This window comes from Mesocricetus auratus, unplaced genomic scaffold (genome assembly GCF_017639785.1).
Source record: "Mesocricetus auratus isolate SY011 unplaced genomic scaffold, BCM_Maur_2.0 Super-Scaffold_4256, whole genome shotgun sequence".
Taxonomy (NCBI): Eukaryota; Metazoa; Chordata; class Mammalia; order Rodentia; family Cricetidae; genus Mesocricetus; species Mesocricetus auratus.
In genome coordinates, this window is record NW_024429182.1 from 50,712,401 (window position 1) to 50,729,667 (window position 17,267).

A 17,267-nucleotide genomic window follows, 5' to 3' on the forward strand; every position below is an offset into this window, starting at 1 on the left:
TTCTCACAGATAGTTACTTTTGAGTGATGAGGCATATAAAAATTAGGCCATAAAGGCTCCTGTCTAATTTTGGCATTTTTAGACTTTAATGTAACCTTAGACAACAAGCCAAACTGGTTCAGCATTTTCCTTTAGTAACGAGGTGATGGTAATTATTTTGCCATGTTTTATAGTGTTGTTACAAGTAAAGAACCTTGTAGATAGTAATTATTGGTAATTCCCTGCTTGAAGTATTTCATCTAGAATGAGAGATGAAAAGAGCTGTGGAAGTTAAAGATATTTCTCACTGATCATACTCTGTTATTGGTAAATATTAAGGCAGATTGACATATAGTTAGAAGCTTACAGATTATCCTTTACAAATTTAAAAATTAAAAACCATGTCAGTTATTTTATGACCATATTTTTAAAGATGTAAGCCATTTTGGTAAAATGCATCAACTTCGTGTTTTCACAAGGTGTGTACACATGACCCCATACACATGTACACATAATTACAAAAAATCCTTTTTTATAAATTTTATTTAAATTAGAAGTGATTTTATTTTTACATATCAATCCCAGTTCCCTCTCCCTCCCATCCTCCCATGCATCCCACTGACCCACCATCCACTCCTCAGGGAGAGTGAGGCCTTCCATGAGAGATCATCAAAATCTGTCAAGTCATTTGGAGCAGTGCCTAGGCCCTCCCCTGTGTATCTAGGCTGAGAGAGTATCCCTCCATGGTAAAAGAAGTCTCTTTGTGCACTAGGGATACATCCTGATTCCACTGCCAGAAGCCCCATAGACTGCCCAGTGCTCCTAGCTGACACCCACATTTGGGTTGGGGAAGATGGGGGACTGGTTTGGTCCTATGTTGGTTCCCCAGCTGTCAGACTGGGGTCCATGAGTTCCCACTGTATCAGATCAGCTGTTTCTGTGGGTTTTCCCAATGTGGTCTTGACCCCTTTATTGGTCACTCCTCCCTCTCTGAAGCTGGATTCCAGGAGTTTGGCTCAGTGCTTAGCTGTGAATCTCTGCTTCTGCTTCCATCAGCTACTAGATGAAGGCTCTAGGATGGCATTTAAGGTAGTATCATTCTCATTATATGGGATGAGCATTTAAGGTAGCCCCTCCACTATTGCTTAGGTTCCTAGTTGGGGTCATCCTTGTGGATCTCTGTACAATTCCCTAGTGCCAGATTTCTCTTTAAACCTATAGTGGTTCCCTCTGTTGATGTGTCTCTTTTCTTGTTTTCCTCTGTTCCTCTCCCCCACGTAATCTTCCTGATCACTCCTGTTCTCCTCCCCCCTCCTCTTTTGCCTATCTCCCTTCCTCATTCCCCCATGCTTCCAATTTGTTCAGGGGTTCTTGTCTTTTCTGATTCACTGGGGGGACCGTGTATGCCTCTCTTATGGTCCTCCTTGTTTCCTTGCTTCTCTGAAGGTGTGGATTGTAGGCTGGTAATCTTTTGCTCTATGTCTAATATCCATATATGAGTAAGAACATACCATGTTTGTCTTTCTGTGACTGGGTTACCTCACTTAGGATGGTTTCTTCTAGTTCCATCTATTTGCATGCAAATTTCAGTATTCCATTTTTTTCCCGCCGAGTAGTACTCCATTGTGTAAATGTACCACATTTTCTGTATCCATTCTTTGGTTGAGGGGCATCTAGGTTGCTTCCAGGCTATTATAAACAGTGCTGCTATGAGCATAGTTGAGCAAATGTCCTTGTGGTATGAGTGTGCATTCTTTGAGTATATGCCTAAGAGTGGAATTGCTGGATCTTGAGGTACACTGATTCCCATTTTTCTGAGGAATCTCCATACTGATTTCCAAAGTGGCTGTACAAGTTGGCACCCCCACCAGCAGTGGAGGAGTGTTCTTCTTTCTCTACATCCTCTCCAGCATAAACTGTTGTTGGTTGTTTGTTTTGTTTTGTTTTTTATTTTAGCCATTCTAACAGGTGTAAGATGGTATCTCAGAGTTGTTTTGATTTGCATTTCCTAATGGCTAAGGATGTTGAGCAATTTTGTAAATGTCTTTCAGCCATTTTAGATTCTTCTGTTGAGAATTCTGTTTAGTTCTTTAACAAATAAAATCTTAAAGAATTTATTTATGTACTTTATGTATTTGAGTAGTCCATCTCCATGTACTCCTGTATGCCAGAAGAAGGAATGGGATCCCATTATAGATGGTTGTGAGCCACCATGTGGTTCCTGGGAATTGAACTCAGACCTCTGAAAGAACAGCCAGTACTCTTAACCACTGAGCTATCTCTCCAGCCCTAGAAATAAAATCTTTAGATAAAAAAATTTGAAGTCACACTTGTTTTTTTTTTTTATTATAGCTAGGTAGGCTTCTATTGAACCCAGTCTTCCTGCACATGACTATACTTCGAACAAATTGTTTTAAATTAAAAGAACAAGGCCTGAAGGCAATGTGGAACATACAGAAACAAGCAGATTCTGAAAGGGTTAACACTTATAAGAAAGAATGGAATATATTTGAACAATTAAATTCAACCCATTTCTACTGGTTTTAACCAGAAAAAAAGGCTGAAAGTTGTGACCTGACAGATCAAGAAGACTGAGAGAAGATAAATTAAGTCATTCTCAATGACTAAAAGTTAAAAGGGAAGAAGGATCTGGAAAAGAGAGATCCAGAGGATGAAAGCCTAAATTCTTTCTGTAAAGTAATCTCTGTGTAAGCTTCTTTCTAGTCTCTGACTCATGTGTGCATGAGAGAATCCAGGCAAACCAGCTGAAGGCGAAAAAACTGAGCCGTGGCTTGATCTTATGTACCAGAGACAAGAGTTTGCACATTGGGTTTAACGAAATGTAATAGCATGTTTAAAGCAATCCCCAAAGTGAGATCTTTTCTTATTGCAGAGGGCTGGGCTTTGGTTTCTGACCTCCTTTGGCATCTGCACTCACTTGATGCACATATAGACAAGCACACGCTCTAGATAAAATTTAATAGTTTATTTATTTTTGGTGGGTGTGTTGAGGCAGAGTCTCTCTTTGTAGTCTGGCTGTTCTGGAGCTCTCTATGTCCTTGAACTCATAGAGGTCCATCTGTCTCTGTCTCCTGAGTGCTGAGATTAAAGGTATCCAGCTAAATAATTTTTTTATTGTGTACTCTCTAGAGGACTATAACAGAGTAAGTATACCAGCTGTAAAACATGTTAGTTGTAATGTCTAGAATGGAACCCAAACTAACTTTTTAAAAGTATAATCCAGGGGCTGGAGAGATGGTTCAGAGGTTAAGAGCACTGACTGCTCTTCCAGGGGTCCTGAGTTCAATTCCCAGCAACTACATGGTGGCTCACAACCATCTACAATTAAATCTGGTGTCCTCTTCTGGCATGTAAGCAGAACACTGTATATGTAATAAATCTTTTAAAAAAATAAAAAAAGTATAATCCAGTCTGGAGAAAAGGGATCTATATAAACTAAGTTCATATGTTAGAATTAAATCAAGGTCAGCCCTGGTCTATATAGTAAGGTCCAGGAAGCCAGTAACATAGTGAAGACCCTGGAGAAGGAAAGAGGTTATTACAGCCATCCAACAAAGTGAAGGACAATGTTTGTGTTGAATAAAAATAAAGGAAATTTCAGCCTTAAAATAGAAACAAAAATAGCTTAGAGGAAACCCTACAACATCTGAAGTTTGAAAATCACTAAGTGACCTTAATAGCAAAATGGAAATGATGGAAGGAATCTGAATTCGATGATAAACAGGGAAATTTACATAACCTAACAAGGGAGGAAAAAAAGCACCACCAGAAATTCAGGATCTGTGGAATAATCAAAAGATTGCACAATAGGATTCCCACAGCAGACCAGAGAAGAACTGTTTGAAAATAAAATGATCACAAGCTTCCTAGTGTATGATGCCCATATATTGACTGGCCAAAGCAGTTCAACAGTCACCTACTCAGATAAGTTCAAAGGCAACCTTGGAACAAGTGTCAGAGGTCTCAAGAACACTCCCAGGATAATTGGTTAGAATTTAGTGGGGTTCAGAAACTGATAAAACTACTGTTGACAGTTGACGGCTGCAAAGGGACACACAGAGAAAGATAGCATAGATGAGCTTTCAGCTGTCAACACACATAGAAGGAAGTACTGAACTCTTCTACAACTATGATGACAAAGCACAGAGTTGCTTGTTAAGTCCTTGTTATCCAGGATGACAAGTGGTGCTCATGTGACTCCTGCATGACTACTTAGATTCCAGCATCTCTCCGCCAAGCCAAAACAGACATTTGCCATAAATCATATTACTAAACTGCACTTAATCTTTTTGTTTGTTTTTGTTTTTTGAGACAGGATTTCTCCATGTCATATTCTTGACTGTCCTGGAACTCACTTTGTAGTACAGGCTGGCCATGAACTCACAGAGATTCACCTGCCTCTGCCTTCCCAGTACTGGGGATTAAAGACGTGTGCCACCACCTGGCTACTACACTTAATCTTATCACTATGAAAGAGCATAGCCCTGTGGGAGACTTGTAAAATGTAAAAAAAAAAAAAAAAAGAAAAAAAAGAAAAAGAAAACAAAATGTTCATCAGATAAAATATCCCAAGGGAGATATTTTAGCCTCTTCTCTTGCCTCCACCTCCCAAGTGCTGGGATTGATGTGCCACCATATACTCAGCTTTAACCCAGATTTCTGTATTAAGTAATGGAAGACTGAAATTAAAATCAAGGGACTGGAGAAGTGGCTCAGCATTAAGAGCCCTAATTGTTTTTGCAGAGGATGCCCTCTTCTGGCCTCTGTGTTCATTGCACTTACATACACATTAATACTCTTATACACGAAGTAAAAACAAATCTAATAAATAATAAAAGTGTTTTTTAGATGTGAGATTAAGGGAATTTATTATAGACAACCTTGACTATGAATTCAACAAAATTACACGAGAGACACTGGTCAATGCTCAAAGTGTAAGAAAGCATGTCTAGTGTGCATACGGTCCTGGGTTGATCCTAGAACTACAATAAAATACTCAAGGACTGGACAGATGAGTCAGAAATCACCTATGACTCCTGTTCCAGGAGGTCCAGTGTTCTTTAAAGACTGTGAAGAGGGGTGGAGAGTTGCAAATCAGAAAGGGTGGTACCTGCATGCCTGCATGAAGTTCAGCACTTGGAAAGCTAAAGGAAGAAGACCTGAGTTTGAAGGTAGCCAGGGCTACAGAGACTCTTGCCGCCTCCCCCCCCAATAAAACAGTTCCATTTAAAAATCATACAACCCAAAAAGGGGCCTGAAGAGATAACTCAGTGGCTTAGAGTACTTGTTGCAAAAGACCAAGGTTGGATACCCAGTACCCCCTTGTTTTTTAATTAACAAATATTTTTTAAGACATTCAGGTAAGCCTGGTTAGTGGTGGTGCATATCTTTAATCTTAGTACTTGGGAGGCAAAGGCAGGTAAATCTCTGAGTTTGAGACCAGCCTGGTCTACGGAGCAAGTTCCAGGACAGACAGGGCTACACAGAGATTTGTCTCAAAAAACAACAACCAAAAAAATCAAAATAGGAGCTGGAGAGATGACTCAGCAGCTGAAGACACTGCACACTATTCCACTTTATGTTTCATAAAGATCCTCACTTTGGTGTAGTGTTGGCTTTGGTTTTTGGTAAGAGTTGGTGGCACATTTACTGAGAGATGGCTTAGTAATTAAGAGTATGCACTGTTCTTGCAGAGACCCAAGGTCAGTCCCAGTACCCATACCCACATTGGGTGACTCACAGCTACCTGTAACTGTGGCTTCACCAGCCACTTGGATTCATGTGCAGGTACTCACACAGAGACACAAACACACCATTTAAATTTTTTAGGTAATTCTTTTTAAAAAAAGATTAGAGCTAGGCTTGATGGCACACAACTTTAATCCCAGCATTTAGGAGTCAGAAGCAGGTGGATCTGTGTTTGGAGCCAGCCTGATCTATATAGTGAGATCTTGTCTACAAACCAACAAAACTGTGATTGTTTTGTACACAGGAGTGCAGGTACCTGCTATGGTTAGGAGAAGGTACCAGAACCCCTGGAGCTAGAGTCAAAGAATTGTGAGCCACTGCATATAGGTGTTGGGAACTGAACTCCCGTCCCCTGCAAGAAGCAGCAGAGAAGAAAAGAGCATCTCCATGATTTGGGGCTAGGCAAAGAGTTCTTAGGTCATTGGGTACATTAATCTTAAAATAATTATATTTCATCAAAATTAAATTTTGCATAATGGAAGACATCACTAATAAGCACTGCCTTGAGAAAAATACTTGCCAAAGTGTATCTATTGGACTATCAGAAACTGGACTGAACAGATTAATGACACTTCCCAAAAGAACTTTACACAAATGACTGGTAGACAGTGTAAATGTGTCTTTAATCCTTTAATCCCAGCACTCAGGAGGCAGAGGCAAGTGAATCTCTGTGAGTTTGAGGCCAGCCTGGTCTACACAATGAGTTCCAGGACAGCCAGGGCTACACAGAGAAACCTTGTCTCAAAAAACAAAACAAAAAAAAGTGGCTTCGTTTATCCTATAAATGAAAACTGAATCAAAAAAAATGAATTCATGGGAAAATGCCCACATCTTTTAGAAAACTGTCTTTTGAAACTAAACTGCCTGCTTCAACTTTTATTTGATTTGGCAGTGCTAGGGATACAACTTGTGACCCTAGCATCCTTAATGGCAAGAGCCTGTCATTGAGCATTCCAGACTTTTTCTGTGTTGCTTTGACTGTAAACAAGGCTGGCCTTGAGCTTACAAAGATCTGCCTGCCTCTGCCACTACCACCTAGCTAGCTGCATTCGTCTATTAATGATCAATTTTCCCTTTTGGAGTCAAAGTCTGTCTTTAGCCAGGCAGGTAACAAAGGACTCTGGTCCCAGTACTCGGGAAACTGAGAAAGATTGCTAATGCTACAAATGGAAAACCCTACTCAATAAACTAACCTACCAGCCCAACCATGAAGCCTGACTTTCCCCCACCTAACTTTTCTTAATACGTATTGAATATTGGCACATTAAAACAAGCAAGACTGCAAAGAAAAAACGTGTAAATCTTGAATTGTTCTTTTAAAATGAAGTTAAAAGTTGCTTGGGGTTTTGTCAGTTTTATTCCTTTTTCAGAATAAGCATTTTCCACCCTTAAGAATGCTTGGGTAGTGGTGCACACCTTTAATCTCAGCACTTGGGAGGCAGAGGCAGACAGATCTCTGAATTTGAGGCCAGCCTGGTCTACAGCATAATAAATTCCAGGACTACAAGAAAACCGTGCTTGGGAGAGTAGATTAAATTCTCTTGACCCTTGGGATAACAGCTAAAAATCAAACTCTTTGTCTAAATTTAGTAATACAGAAAGAAAATGGATCTGGAAATAAGCAAGGGGTCACTGCCGTCTCCGACTGCAATTTACAGTGGGGCAGCAGCTTCTAGAGACTGCCATTAGCCACGGCAGCTCCCTCTTTAGGTGTATTATGGTTACTGCATCTGGCATCCTTAAGTCTCGCTAGAAAGAAATAGAAAACCTTTGTTTTCAATAATAATAATGCGTGGACCTCGGGCCTGGCTTGGGTTCTTGGAGATGCTCCCTTAGGGCACTGTGCTCCCTAGGGCCAATGTGCTCTTTTCGCTCGCGGGGCTCCTCGAGACCACTACAATAACGGCCACCTTAGCAGAGCTCTCTAGACCGGCAGATGCAACTTATGGTGCCTGGGCAGCACAAGATGGGGAACTGCTGCTGGACACGATTCGGGCTGCTCTGCCAGGGAGGGGGCCTGATGCAGACAGGAGGCGGCAGTACAGGTTCCAAGTGTTTCAGAGTATGCCCGAGAGGTGAGCGCTTAAGTAAAGAGTTTGGACATATACTACTATTAGGTGATGGCTGGAAAGAGACCAGAAGCAGCCTACGCAGCCCACCGAGGAAGTGATAGTTGATTTGTGAGAGAGGCATTATGAGTCGATTGGTGCAAAACAGACCTTGGTCAGAAAATCCAGAGTTAACTTCACAAGAAGAGTTAAATTGGAAGAAGGACCTTGGTATGCTGCTGAACACTGAGCAACCCGGGCAGCAAAGCAGCGAAAGTAGTTGGGGCAGGAAACACATGCTTTATATATACCTCCTAGTAGTGAAACTCAAAGTTAAGGAACCAGAAGACCAGTTTGGATCTTGAGAAACACAAAGTGGCAGTACACTGTATTGACACCAAGTGCCTTAGGCAGCTGTTGACTAATGATTAAAACTAAGTCAACTAATGAACATGTATGTATCTTTCGATGAGACCAGAAGATGAGGGAGAAATGACTAGGATGCTTCTCAGGAGGCAGCCTTCAGAAACAGGAGTACATTCGTTAGGCAGCACTTAGGTATAACACTGACCCAGGAAGGCTCTGATGCCTGGGCAGGAGGAGAAGGACTTTGTTAGGGCAATTCTGAGTTTTGCAGGTTTGTGGATTCTTAGAACTGTCAAATTCTAGTATCAAAAAGTCTGAAACAGATCAAGAGATTGGATAGAGTGAAATCTTGTGAGCCCACTTAGTAGTTCTGAATGGTGGAACAGAGCTGAATGGCTTCAGAGTAGTGTAATTTCACCATCTGCCTTCTGCTTTCAAAGCCAACTAAAGGATTCTAACATGTTATCCATTACATTTATTGTAACTTTTATAGCATGCTTACCCTTATTGGGTTTTGCATTTTAAGTCTTGACTAATTTTACTTTTACTGCCTGATCAAACCTATTTTGTTATGTAACTAAAAATCTTTAAAATTATTTTTGTTAATTTTTAGCAGATAGGAAGAGAGTTGAGAGGAGATAGGTTTGTTTGGAATGCTATCCTTCTCATTTCCCTGCATTATTTACTTTGATGAATAACTTACTTTAAATTCTGTTGTCTGATAACTAAGCACAGTTAATTTGAGAAGACCCTAAAAAATGCTAGGTATGGTTTCTTTCCACACCTATCACAAACATGTATCCTAATGTGATAACATATTCTGAACAGATGATACTATAAAACAAGCTTCTGTACATGTTATATTGGCAGTAATTAAAAATAATATATAATATATATATTTTACATGCCACTATATTGACTTTATATTGGTTTCTTGAGTTTTTTCTTAATACTTTTTAAATTCTGTGTTTCCAATAAATGTTTTTTAAATAAACATTTTTTAAATGTTTTACACAGAATGGGTAAATGTGAATGGTTGAAGAAAGCATAAATGGTAATACAGGTATTTAAAACTAAATAAAACTGAGTAGTAGTGGCATTCACCTTTAATTTGAGCACTCAGTAGGCAGAGGCAAGTGGATCTCTGTGAGTTGTAGGCCAGCCAGGTCTACAGAGCAAGTTCCAGGATTGCTGGAACTACACAGTGAAACCCTGTCTCAAAAAAAACCAAAAATAAGTAAATAAATAAATGAGATCCTATTGGTATAAAAGATTCCACCGATTGTATTACTCTTTGCTTTAATGGCATGGAACTAGTATATCAGTATATATAATTTATGGCAGGCAGCTTTTCTTTTTCCTAAGTTTATGAACAATCATACAAGGCCAAGGAATGCCATTGAGATGACTCAGTAGGTAAAGATCAAGCCTAACCTGAGTTCATGCCCAGAATTCACATGGTTGAAGAACTCCAACCCCTGAAAGTATCCTCCTCCTCTCTCTCTTTCTCCCCCTTCCCTCTTCCCCTCTTCCTCTCTTTTCCCTCCCTCCTCCTCTCTTCCCCTCTCTCTTCCTCTCCCCTTTCTTCCTCTCTCTTCCTCTCCTCTCCCCCCCCTCCACGAACACACACACACACTAAATGAATGCATGAATGAAAAATAAAAAGCCAGGAATAAAAAACGTTCCCTGATTGCTCACTTGACTTTGCTGAGGATTGAGCATGGGTTTCTGTAGGTATGCTTACCTGGGCTTTCCTTAGTATATTTTTCTTTTTTGTCTTACAGCAGCAACAGTGCAGAGTACTGAAAAGGAAAGTCCAGATGGAATCTAGATCTTGCCATTGTTTTCATCTTATAGAAATAAATATTGCTAAGCAGTGGGGTCGCACACCTTTAATCCCAGCAGTTGGGAGGCAGAGGCAGGCAGATCTCTGTGAGTTTGAGACCAGCCTGGTCTACAAAAGCAAGTTCCAGGACAGCCAGACCTGTTACACAGAGAAACCCTGTTTCGAAAAATCAAAAAAAGAAGAAGAAAGAAATATGACACTTTAACATGTGAATATGCATTAAATTATACTGTTGTTTTCATCTCAGAATAATTGAAATCATTTAGAGATATTTTTTGTTTGGCCACATTTCCTATGCTAATACTAGTTTTAAATTGTATATTGCACATGAGATAAATGTTTTTGTTTTGGCTCAAGCTACTGTAGCAACGTTTTTGGGTTTTTTTTTATTTGTTTGTTTGGTTGGTTGTTTTTTGTTTGTTTGTTTAATTTTTATTTTTATTTGTGTGAATGTGTGTGCTCTTTGTGGGGCCAGGTGCCTGTAGAGGCCAGAAAAGGGCATCAGATCTTCTGGAGCTGGAGATACAGACAGTTATGAGCTGCTTGATGTCAGTGCTGAGAATCGAAATCTGGTCCTTTAGAAGAATAGCAGTCACTCTTAACCACTGAACCATTTCTCTAGCCCCATTAGCCTTTTGTTTATAATGAATTTTTTGAAGGAATTGTAACTGCTCAAGGATTGGGAATAAGTCCATTTTATATTTAAACATTTTTTAAGTAGTATGGCCACTGTATTAGTCAGGGTTCTCTAGAGAAATAACTTATAGAATGAAAAAATATGTGTGTGCATATATATACACATATATTGAGGGGATTTATTAAAATGACTTACCTGCTGTTGTTCAGCTAATCTAACAATAGCTGTCTGCCAACAGAAGGTCTAAGAATCCAGTAGTTGTGCAGTCCATGAGGCTGGATGTCTCATTTGGTCTTCAGAGTTCATCAGAATCTCAAAAAAGTAGACTGTAATGCCAGTGAAGGAATAGACTTGCCAGCAAGAGGGAGACGAGGCAATCATCTAAGGCTTCCTTGTTCCATGTCCTGTATATATAGACTTCCAGCATAATGTGTGGCACAGATTAAAGGTAGATCTTCCCTAGCCGGGCGTTGGTGGCGCACGCCTTTAATCCCAGCACTCGGGAGGCAGAGGCAGGCGGATCTCTGTGAGTTCGAGGCCAGCCTGGTCTACAGAGCTAGTTCCAGGACAGCCTCCAAAACAATACAGAGAAACCCTGTCTCGAAAAACCAAAAAAAAAAAAAAAAGTAGATCTTCCCATCTCAAAAGATCCAAATTAAGGTTGTATCTTCCCACCTCAAAAGATCCTTATTAAAAGTAAGTCTTGCCATTTCTTTGTAGTTAAGTTGATACAGTCAAGCTGATAACCAAGAATAGCCATCACAGCCATATTATAGAAGTCTTGGGAAGTAGGGAGGAATTGCTTGTAATTCACCAGCAACATAAATATTCTCAGAAGCATTGAAAAATAACTAGTGAGACTGGAGAGACAGCTAGTGGTTAAGAGCACTGACTACTCTTCCGGAGGACAAGGGTTTGATTCCTGGCACCTACATGGTGGCTAACAACCATCTGTAACTACACTTCCCCTGAGAGCTAATGTTGTCTTCTGGCCTCCATGGAAACTGCACACACATGGTACATAGCACAGATTACACATGAAATAACAATAATAAAATCTCTAAATAAAAATTTTTTGTTTTGTTTGTTTTTCAAGTCAAGGTTTCTCTGTAGCCCTGGCTCTCCGGTGCTGGAACTAACAACATGCCTGGCTCTAAAAGGAAGTTTTTAAACTAAATTTTGTTAAAAGTTCCTTTCCAATCCCCCAATCCTGTTAGCAACAACACACACAAAAAAGGAAACAAATCTTTATTGTTCTATAGCAAACATTTGCTCACTAGTTTTCCATTGTAAGTGTGCTGAGACTGGCAGCAAAATCATTACTAATAGTTAACATTAGCCACTAGCCACCTACTCATCGGTGCTCTGAGGCCTCCACATCCACCCATTCAGTCCTGCAGCACACCTATCTTACATTGAGAACACAAGCTCTGCATCGTGTCCCAAATCACCCAGCTAATCGATGGCAAAGGTTTGAAAACTCATGTACTTCAGAGTCTGTTTGTACATTACCAGCTAAAGAGGCTAATGATGAATTCCTTTGTGACATTTCACTCATATATGTAATGTGTTTGGTCAGATTCATACCCCCATTAGCTCCTCTTGTCTTCTTTCCCATCCCTTGAAAGAGATATACATGGTGGTACAGGCCTTGTAATCACAGCTATTCAAGAAGCTGAGACAGCAAGATGATCAAAACCCCAAGGCCAGCCTCAAAATTAAAAAGTGAAAAAGGTGGGAATGGGGGGGGGTGTAGCTCTGTTGACAGAGTGCCTGTCTAGCATACAGGAAGTCCTTGCTTCGATTTTTTTTTTTGTTTTGGTTTGGTTTTTTTTGTTGTTTTGTTTTTACGAGACAGGGTTTCTCTGTATTGTTTTGGAGGCTGTCCTGGAACTAGCTCTGTAGACCAGGCTGGCCTCGAACTCACAGAGATCCGCCTGCCTCTGCCTCCCAAGTGCTGGGATTAAAGGCGTGCGCCACCAACTCCCGGCCCTTGCTTCGATTGTTAACACCATATAGAGATTATTTATTCATTTATTTTTGTTTTTTTGAGTCACAGTTTCTCTATTACGGCTCTGGCTGTCCTGGAACTCACAGAGATCCACCTGCCTCTGCCTCCTGAGTGCTGGGATTAAAGGTGTGTGCCACCACTGGCATAGTAATTTATGTGTACCTCTAATCTCAGCTGGCTCAGGATATGAAGATAACCTTGAACTCCTGACCCTCCTGCCTCCACCCCCAAGGTCTGGGATTGCAGGTGTATTTAACTAATTTGCTATTTTCAAAGCTGTACTGGCAGTGGGAACAAATGGATAGAAATACAAAATAAATTTATGGAAGCAAAACCATTGCAGCCTCTTGCTGGTTTCCTGGCCATAAACTGAATATCCAATCTAATTGCTTCACATACTAAACTTTGAGAGCTGACAGCTGCTGCTGTTTCTTACATTTTTTTCTTGTATTTTTCTTTCTTCTAACTCTACCAGAGGTGAAAGTTTCCAAAGGCCTTGCTAACACCCCCCCCCCCTTTTTTTGTTGTTGTTGTGTGCTGAGAATGCTTAAGTCCCCACTTGACGTATTCCTGTATGAGGGGCAGTATCAGGAAGTGAATGAAAGTTGTAGTCGTGCTGGCTCTGGGTTACAAGATGGGCCCATCACAGGTTTGAAGAGCCTGTTAGAAGTACATAAGGTACTCTGAGGAGAAACAAAGCTGTAAAGGCATACACAGTGTACAGTAGGACAGGAAGCAGCTGTGGGCCGGGGCCTGAAGTAAGCAAAGGAACAAGCTGTGAGGTTTGATGTATAGAACAATCTATTAATGCCCTTTACCAGCTGTTCCCTCTTTCATCAGTAAATCCTCTTTTTGGCCCAGACCCTAATTCCACTGATTATTTTAAGGGCCTTTCTGTACTGTTACGCAGTTTATATTCTGTAAACCTCTAGGGGCCACTAGTCACATGTGTAATCATTATAGGTCTGACTATCTTTTCTGACAACTTTCCAGCAGAGGGCAGTAAAATCCATGAGGACACAGTGGCCTTTTACAGCTTGTGCAAATGTAGAAAAGTCTATTTCTTTAAATATTTTAGATGTATTAATTTTATTCATATGAGTGTTTTGCATGCATGTATATATGTGTACCATGTGTGTGCCTGGTGCCCATTGAAGTCAGAAGAAGGCATCAGATCCCTGGAACTGAAATTGTGAGCTACCCTGTGAATACTGGGAACTGAACTTGGGGGTCTTCTGGAAGAGCAAGCAGCCAGTGCTCTTAACCTCTAAGTCATCTCTCTAACCCCCTGTTGTTTATGGTTCATACTAGCTTTTAAGAATATAGATAGTTGTTTTAGAGTATATTTCTCCAGTTATTTCCTCTTAAAATACAAGGTAATGTATTTGTGCCTGGAATTCTATAGAAGCAGTATCATGTCCTTCTAGGATGTGTCATATGCAGGAATATATATCTATTTGTTCTGCTGGTGGTGACATGGGTCCTCTCTGCATTTTGTTACTATACTTACAGATATATCAATTTTGACATGTGTGTGTGCCTGAACTCTGACCATAGGAATTGTCCTGCTTAGTACTGGCCCTCTTTAGTAGGTCTGGTTCTGTTCAGTTTTCTTGTATAGTCTTAGTTCAGTCATGTGCACCTAAGTGACACCCTGTTTTCCCCTGATTTGCAAAACCACTATAGCTGTTCTGTCAGGAATCACAGAGCCTCTCCTTCCAAGACTCAGATCTGTCTAACTCGAGATGTGGGGACAACAGACCTTGGCCAGAGATCCACTTCCCCATCAGCCTGGGACCAGACAGCTGTAAGACAATGTTACTAAAAACAATACAATGCCCGGGGAAATAAGTTCCTGAAAAGGGCTTGCCCACGGGAACCTCAACCTTTTCCAAAGACTAACCACCTCTTCTGACCCCACCCAAGTCAGCCTCTGGTGTCAGGGTATATAATAACCAGCCAGAGTAGGAATAAAGGAGAGCCTTCTTGAGGAGCCTTCTGGTCTCTGTGTTGTCAATCCCTGACACCCTCCGCACATTCTCAGACACAGGCTGTGCAGCGGGTGCGGCACTAGAAGCTTTGTCCATTTTTATAAGGCCATGCTGGGTAATTTCCCTGTCTCAAGAATTAAAAAAAAGAAGTATTGGACAGATGGGTCACAAGCCTAAAATCCCAGCTCTTAGGAGATCAGGAGCTCAATGTTAGGGTACAAAAAATAACCCAAAATAATGAAACCAAAAATAAAGAGGTGTCAGGATACCAAAGAGCTAGATGGCTTAGTCAGTAAAGTGCTGGGCCCGAGTTTAATCCGTAGAACCCACATTAGGGTAAGAAGAAGAGGAGGAGGGTGCTGGGTGTAGTAGTGCAGATTTATAATCCCAGTGCTGGGGACAGAGACAGGTGGATCCCTGGGGTGTGGTGATACCTTGTTTGTACAAATAAAGCTTGTCTGAAGATCAGAGGATGAAGCTTGCCACTAGCTAACCATAGAGGTCTGGAGGTCTGTACAGAGAGACAGGAAGTGAGATGACTGGACAGAGAAAGGAATGTAGGTATGAGGAAACAGGAACTCGGTCTCTCTTCTACTGGGAAGCTAGTGAGGTAATGGTGGCTTTGGTTTGCTCCTTCTCCCTGATTCCTCTCAGCATTTCCCCCTATATCTGACTTTTATTCTTAAGACTTATTAGAACTCATGTTACATATTGATGCCCAATGTGGGGCAGAAGGAGCAAGCCAAAGCCATGCTTTATTTGTATAAACAAGATACCACCAAACGGGCTCAGCATACCCTGTTAGCAAACTCAGAACAGTGAGAGACCCTGGTTTTTTGTTATTATTTTGCTTTTTTTTTATCTGAAAATGTCTTTATTTAGAAAATGGACTCCAAGGAAGGTTAAAAAGCATTACCAGAGGGTGCAGGTGCAGAACTGGATGTGGTCATTCAGAGCATTCAAGGAAGAACATGGTAATATAAATATCCAAAAGCATGTCTTAGGTCTTCAGAACAAATCGTGTAAGGAATTCCTTCTCTGTGTAATAATCCTAGCTGTCTGCAACTCATTTTGTACACCAGGCTGGCCTCTAACTCACGGTGAACCAACCAAGCACAGGGATTGAAGGTGTGCACCACCACTACCTGGCTTGTTTACCTTTAAATTCCAGCATTCAGGAGACAAAGGCAGGCAAATTTTTGTGAAGCCAATTTGGTGTACAGAGTGTGTTCCAGTACAGCCAGGGATACACAGAAAACCTCTTGTCTCAAAAATGATACTGGAGCCTCTCATGGCTTCTATACATACATATGCACCACAACCAAATGTATCAATTAAAAATTATTTCAAGAACAGTACCTCAAAGGGCCACAAATATGTAGCTCAGTAGGAAAGTAGTTTTACTCGGCATTCGTAAGGCCCTAGTTTGGGTAAGTACATAGCCTCCTACTTATAACCCTTCTGTTTTCAGATTAAGATAAGGACTGGTATTTCATTTCAAGTAGGATGGTCTGTATGTGTCATCACTTTCTCTCTTACTCCAACTCGTACATTTCATGTAGTGCTGGCTTTGGGTCTGGGATCTAGCCATTTTATAAGCATTGTCTAATGGACTGATTGAGATGGGGTCTTACTATGTTGTCTATTCTGGTGAACTGTGGGCTCAAGTGATCCTCCTGTCTCAACATCCTGACACATATTGTCTGACTTGTTTGCCTCATGTTTGTATCTGTGCTACCCTTACCACCCCTACTCCCTATAGAACCCAGGACCTCACTTGGTGAACAAGCAGTCTGCCATGGAGTCACTACCTTGACCTCCTCTATTATCTTTTCTGCCAAAAAAAAGGTTGAAGATTGATGACACTTTACCCCAGTGGACCCAGTATCCATAATAAATGCTTAGTCTCCCATCTCTGTAGTGCGCATTGTGTGTATATGTGCTGGTGGACACTCTGCAGCATGTACAGCATGGGCAGGGTGGTCCTGGATTCTCTAACTTGTACTCCCTCTCTTTGGCAGTACGCGATCTGATTTTCTGGCGAGATGTGAAGAAGACCGGGTTTGTCTTTGGCACCACGCTGATCATGCTGCTGTCCCTGGCAGCTTTCAGTGTTATCAGTGTGGTCTCTTACCTCATCCTGGCTCTTCTCTCCGTCACCATCAGCTTCAGGGTCTACAAGTCTGTCATTCAAGCTGTGCAGAAGTCAGAAGAAGGCCACCCATTCAAGTAAGTTGAAGTCACAATCCACGATTTGCTGAGATAGCTCAAGTGTGAAGTTCTGACCTACCTCTTGCTGCTGATTGATGGCAGAAACATCCCTTAAATACCTTGCATTCACCCTGGAGGTGATTCGGTTAGTATCTAAGAACTAGCTATAGGCTCATATTTCAAGGCTAAAGAGAGCTGCAAATCCTGAGCAGGGCACAAAATAGCTTGTTATGTCGGTGTTTGAGCCCTATTTAGTAAAGCCCAAAAACAGCTTTGGACTCCTAATTATGGAACCAGGAGTTTACTCTGTGTTAATTCTGAATTGTATTTCTGATTTACTTTAGCTCTTGTGTAGTTTCCCTGGGTCTGGGGGCAATTTTTTAAAGAATATTTTACTTGTTTATTTTTA

The 17,267-nt window shown here is 41.0% G+C and overlaps 1 protein-coding gene across 4 annotated transcripts in view; it reads left to right on the forward strand.

The window, feature by feature from the left end:
* Positions 1-17,267, forward strand: part of Rtn3 (reticulon 3) — a 56,629-nt gene that overhangs the window by 31,072 nt on the left and 8,290 nt on the right. For 3 of the 4 annotated variants that reach the window (XM_005063890.4, XM_021226232.2, XM_021226227.2), the window contains one exon: positions 16,669-16,876. In XM_005063890.4, coding sequence (XP_005063947.2) covers positions 16,669-16,876 — 208 coding nt within the window. Of the gene's footprint in view, positions 1-7,669; positions 7,824-16,668; positions 16,877-17,267 lie in introns of those variants that run through there. The other variant, XM_040748365.1, reaches the window with a different exon arrangement.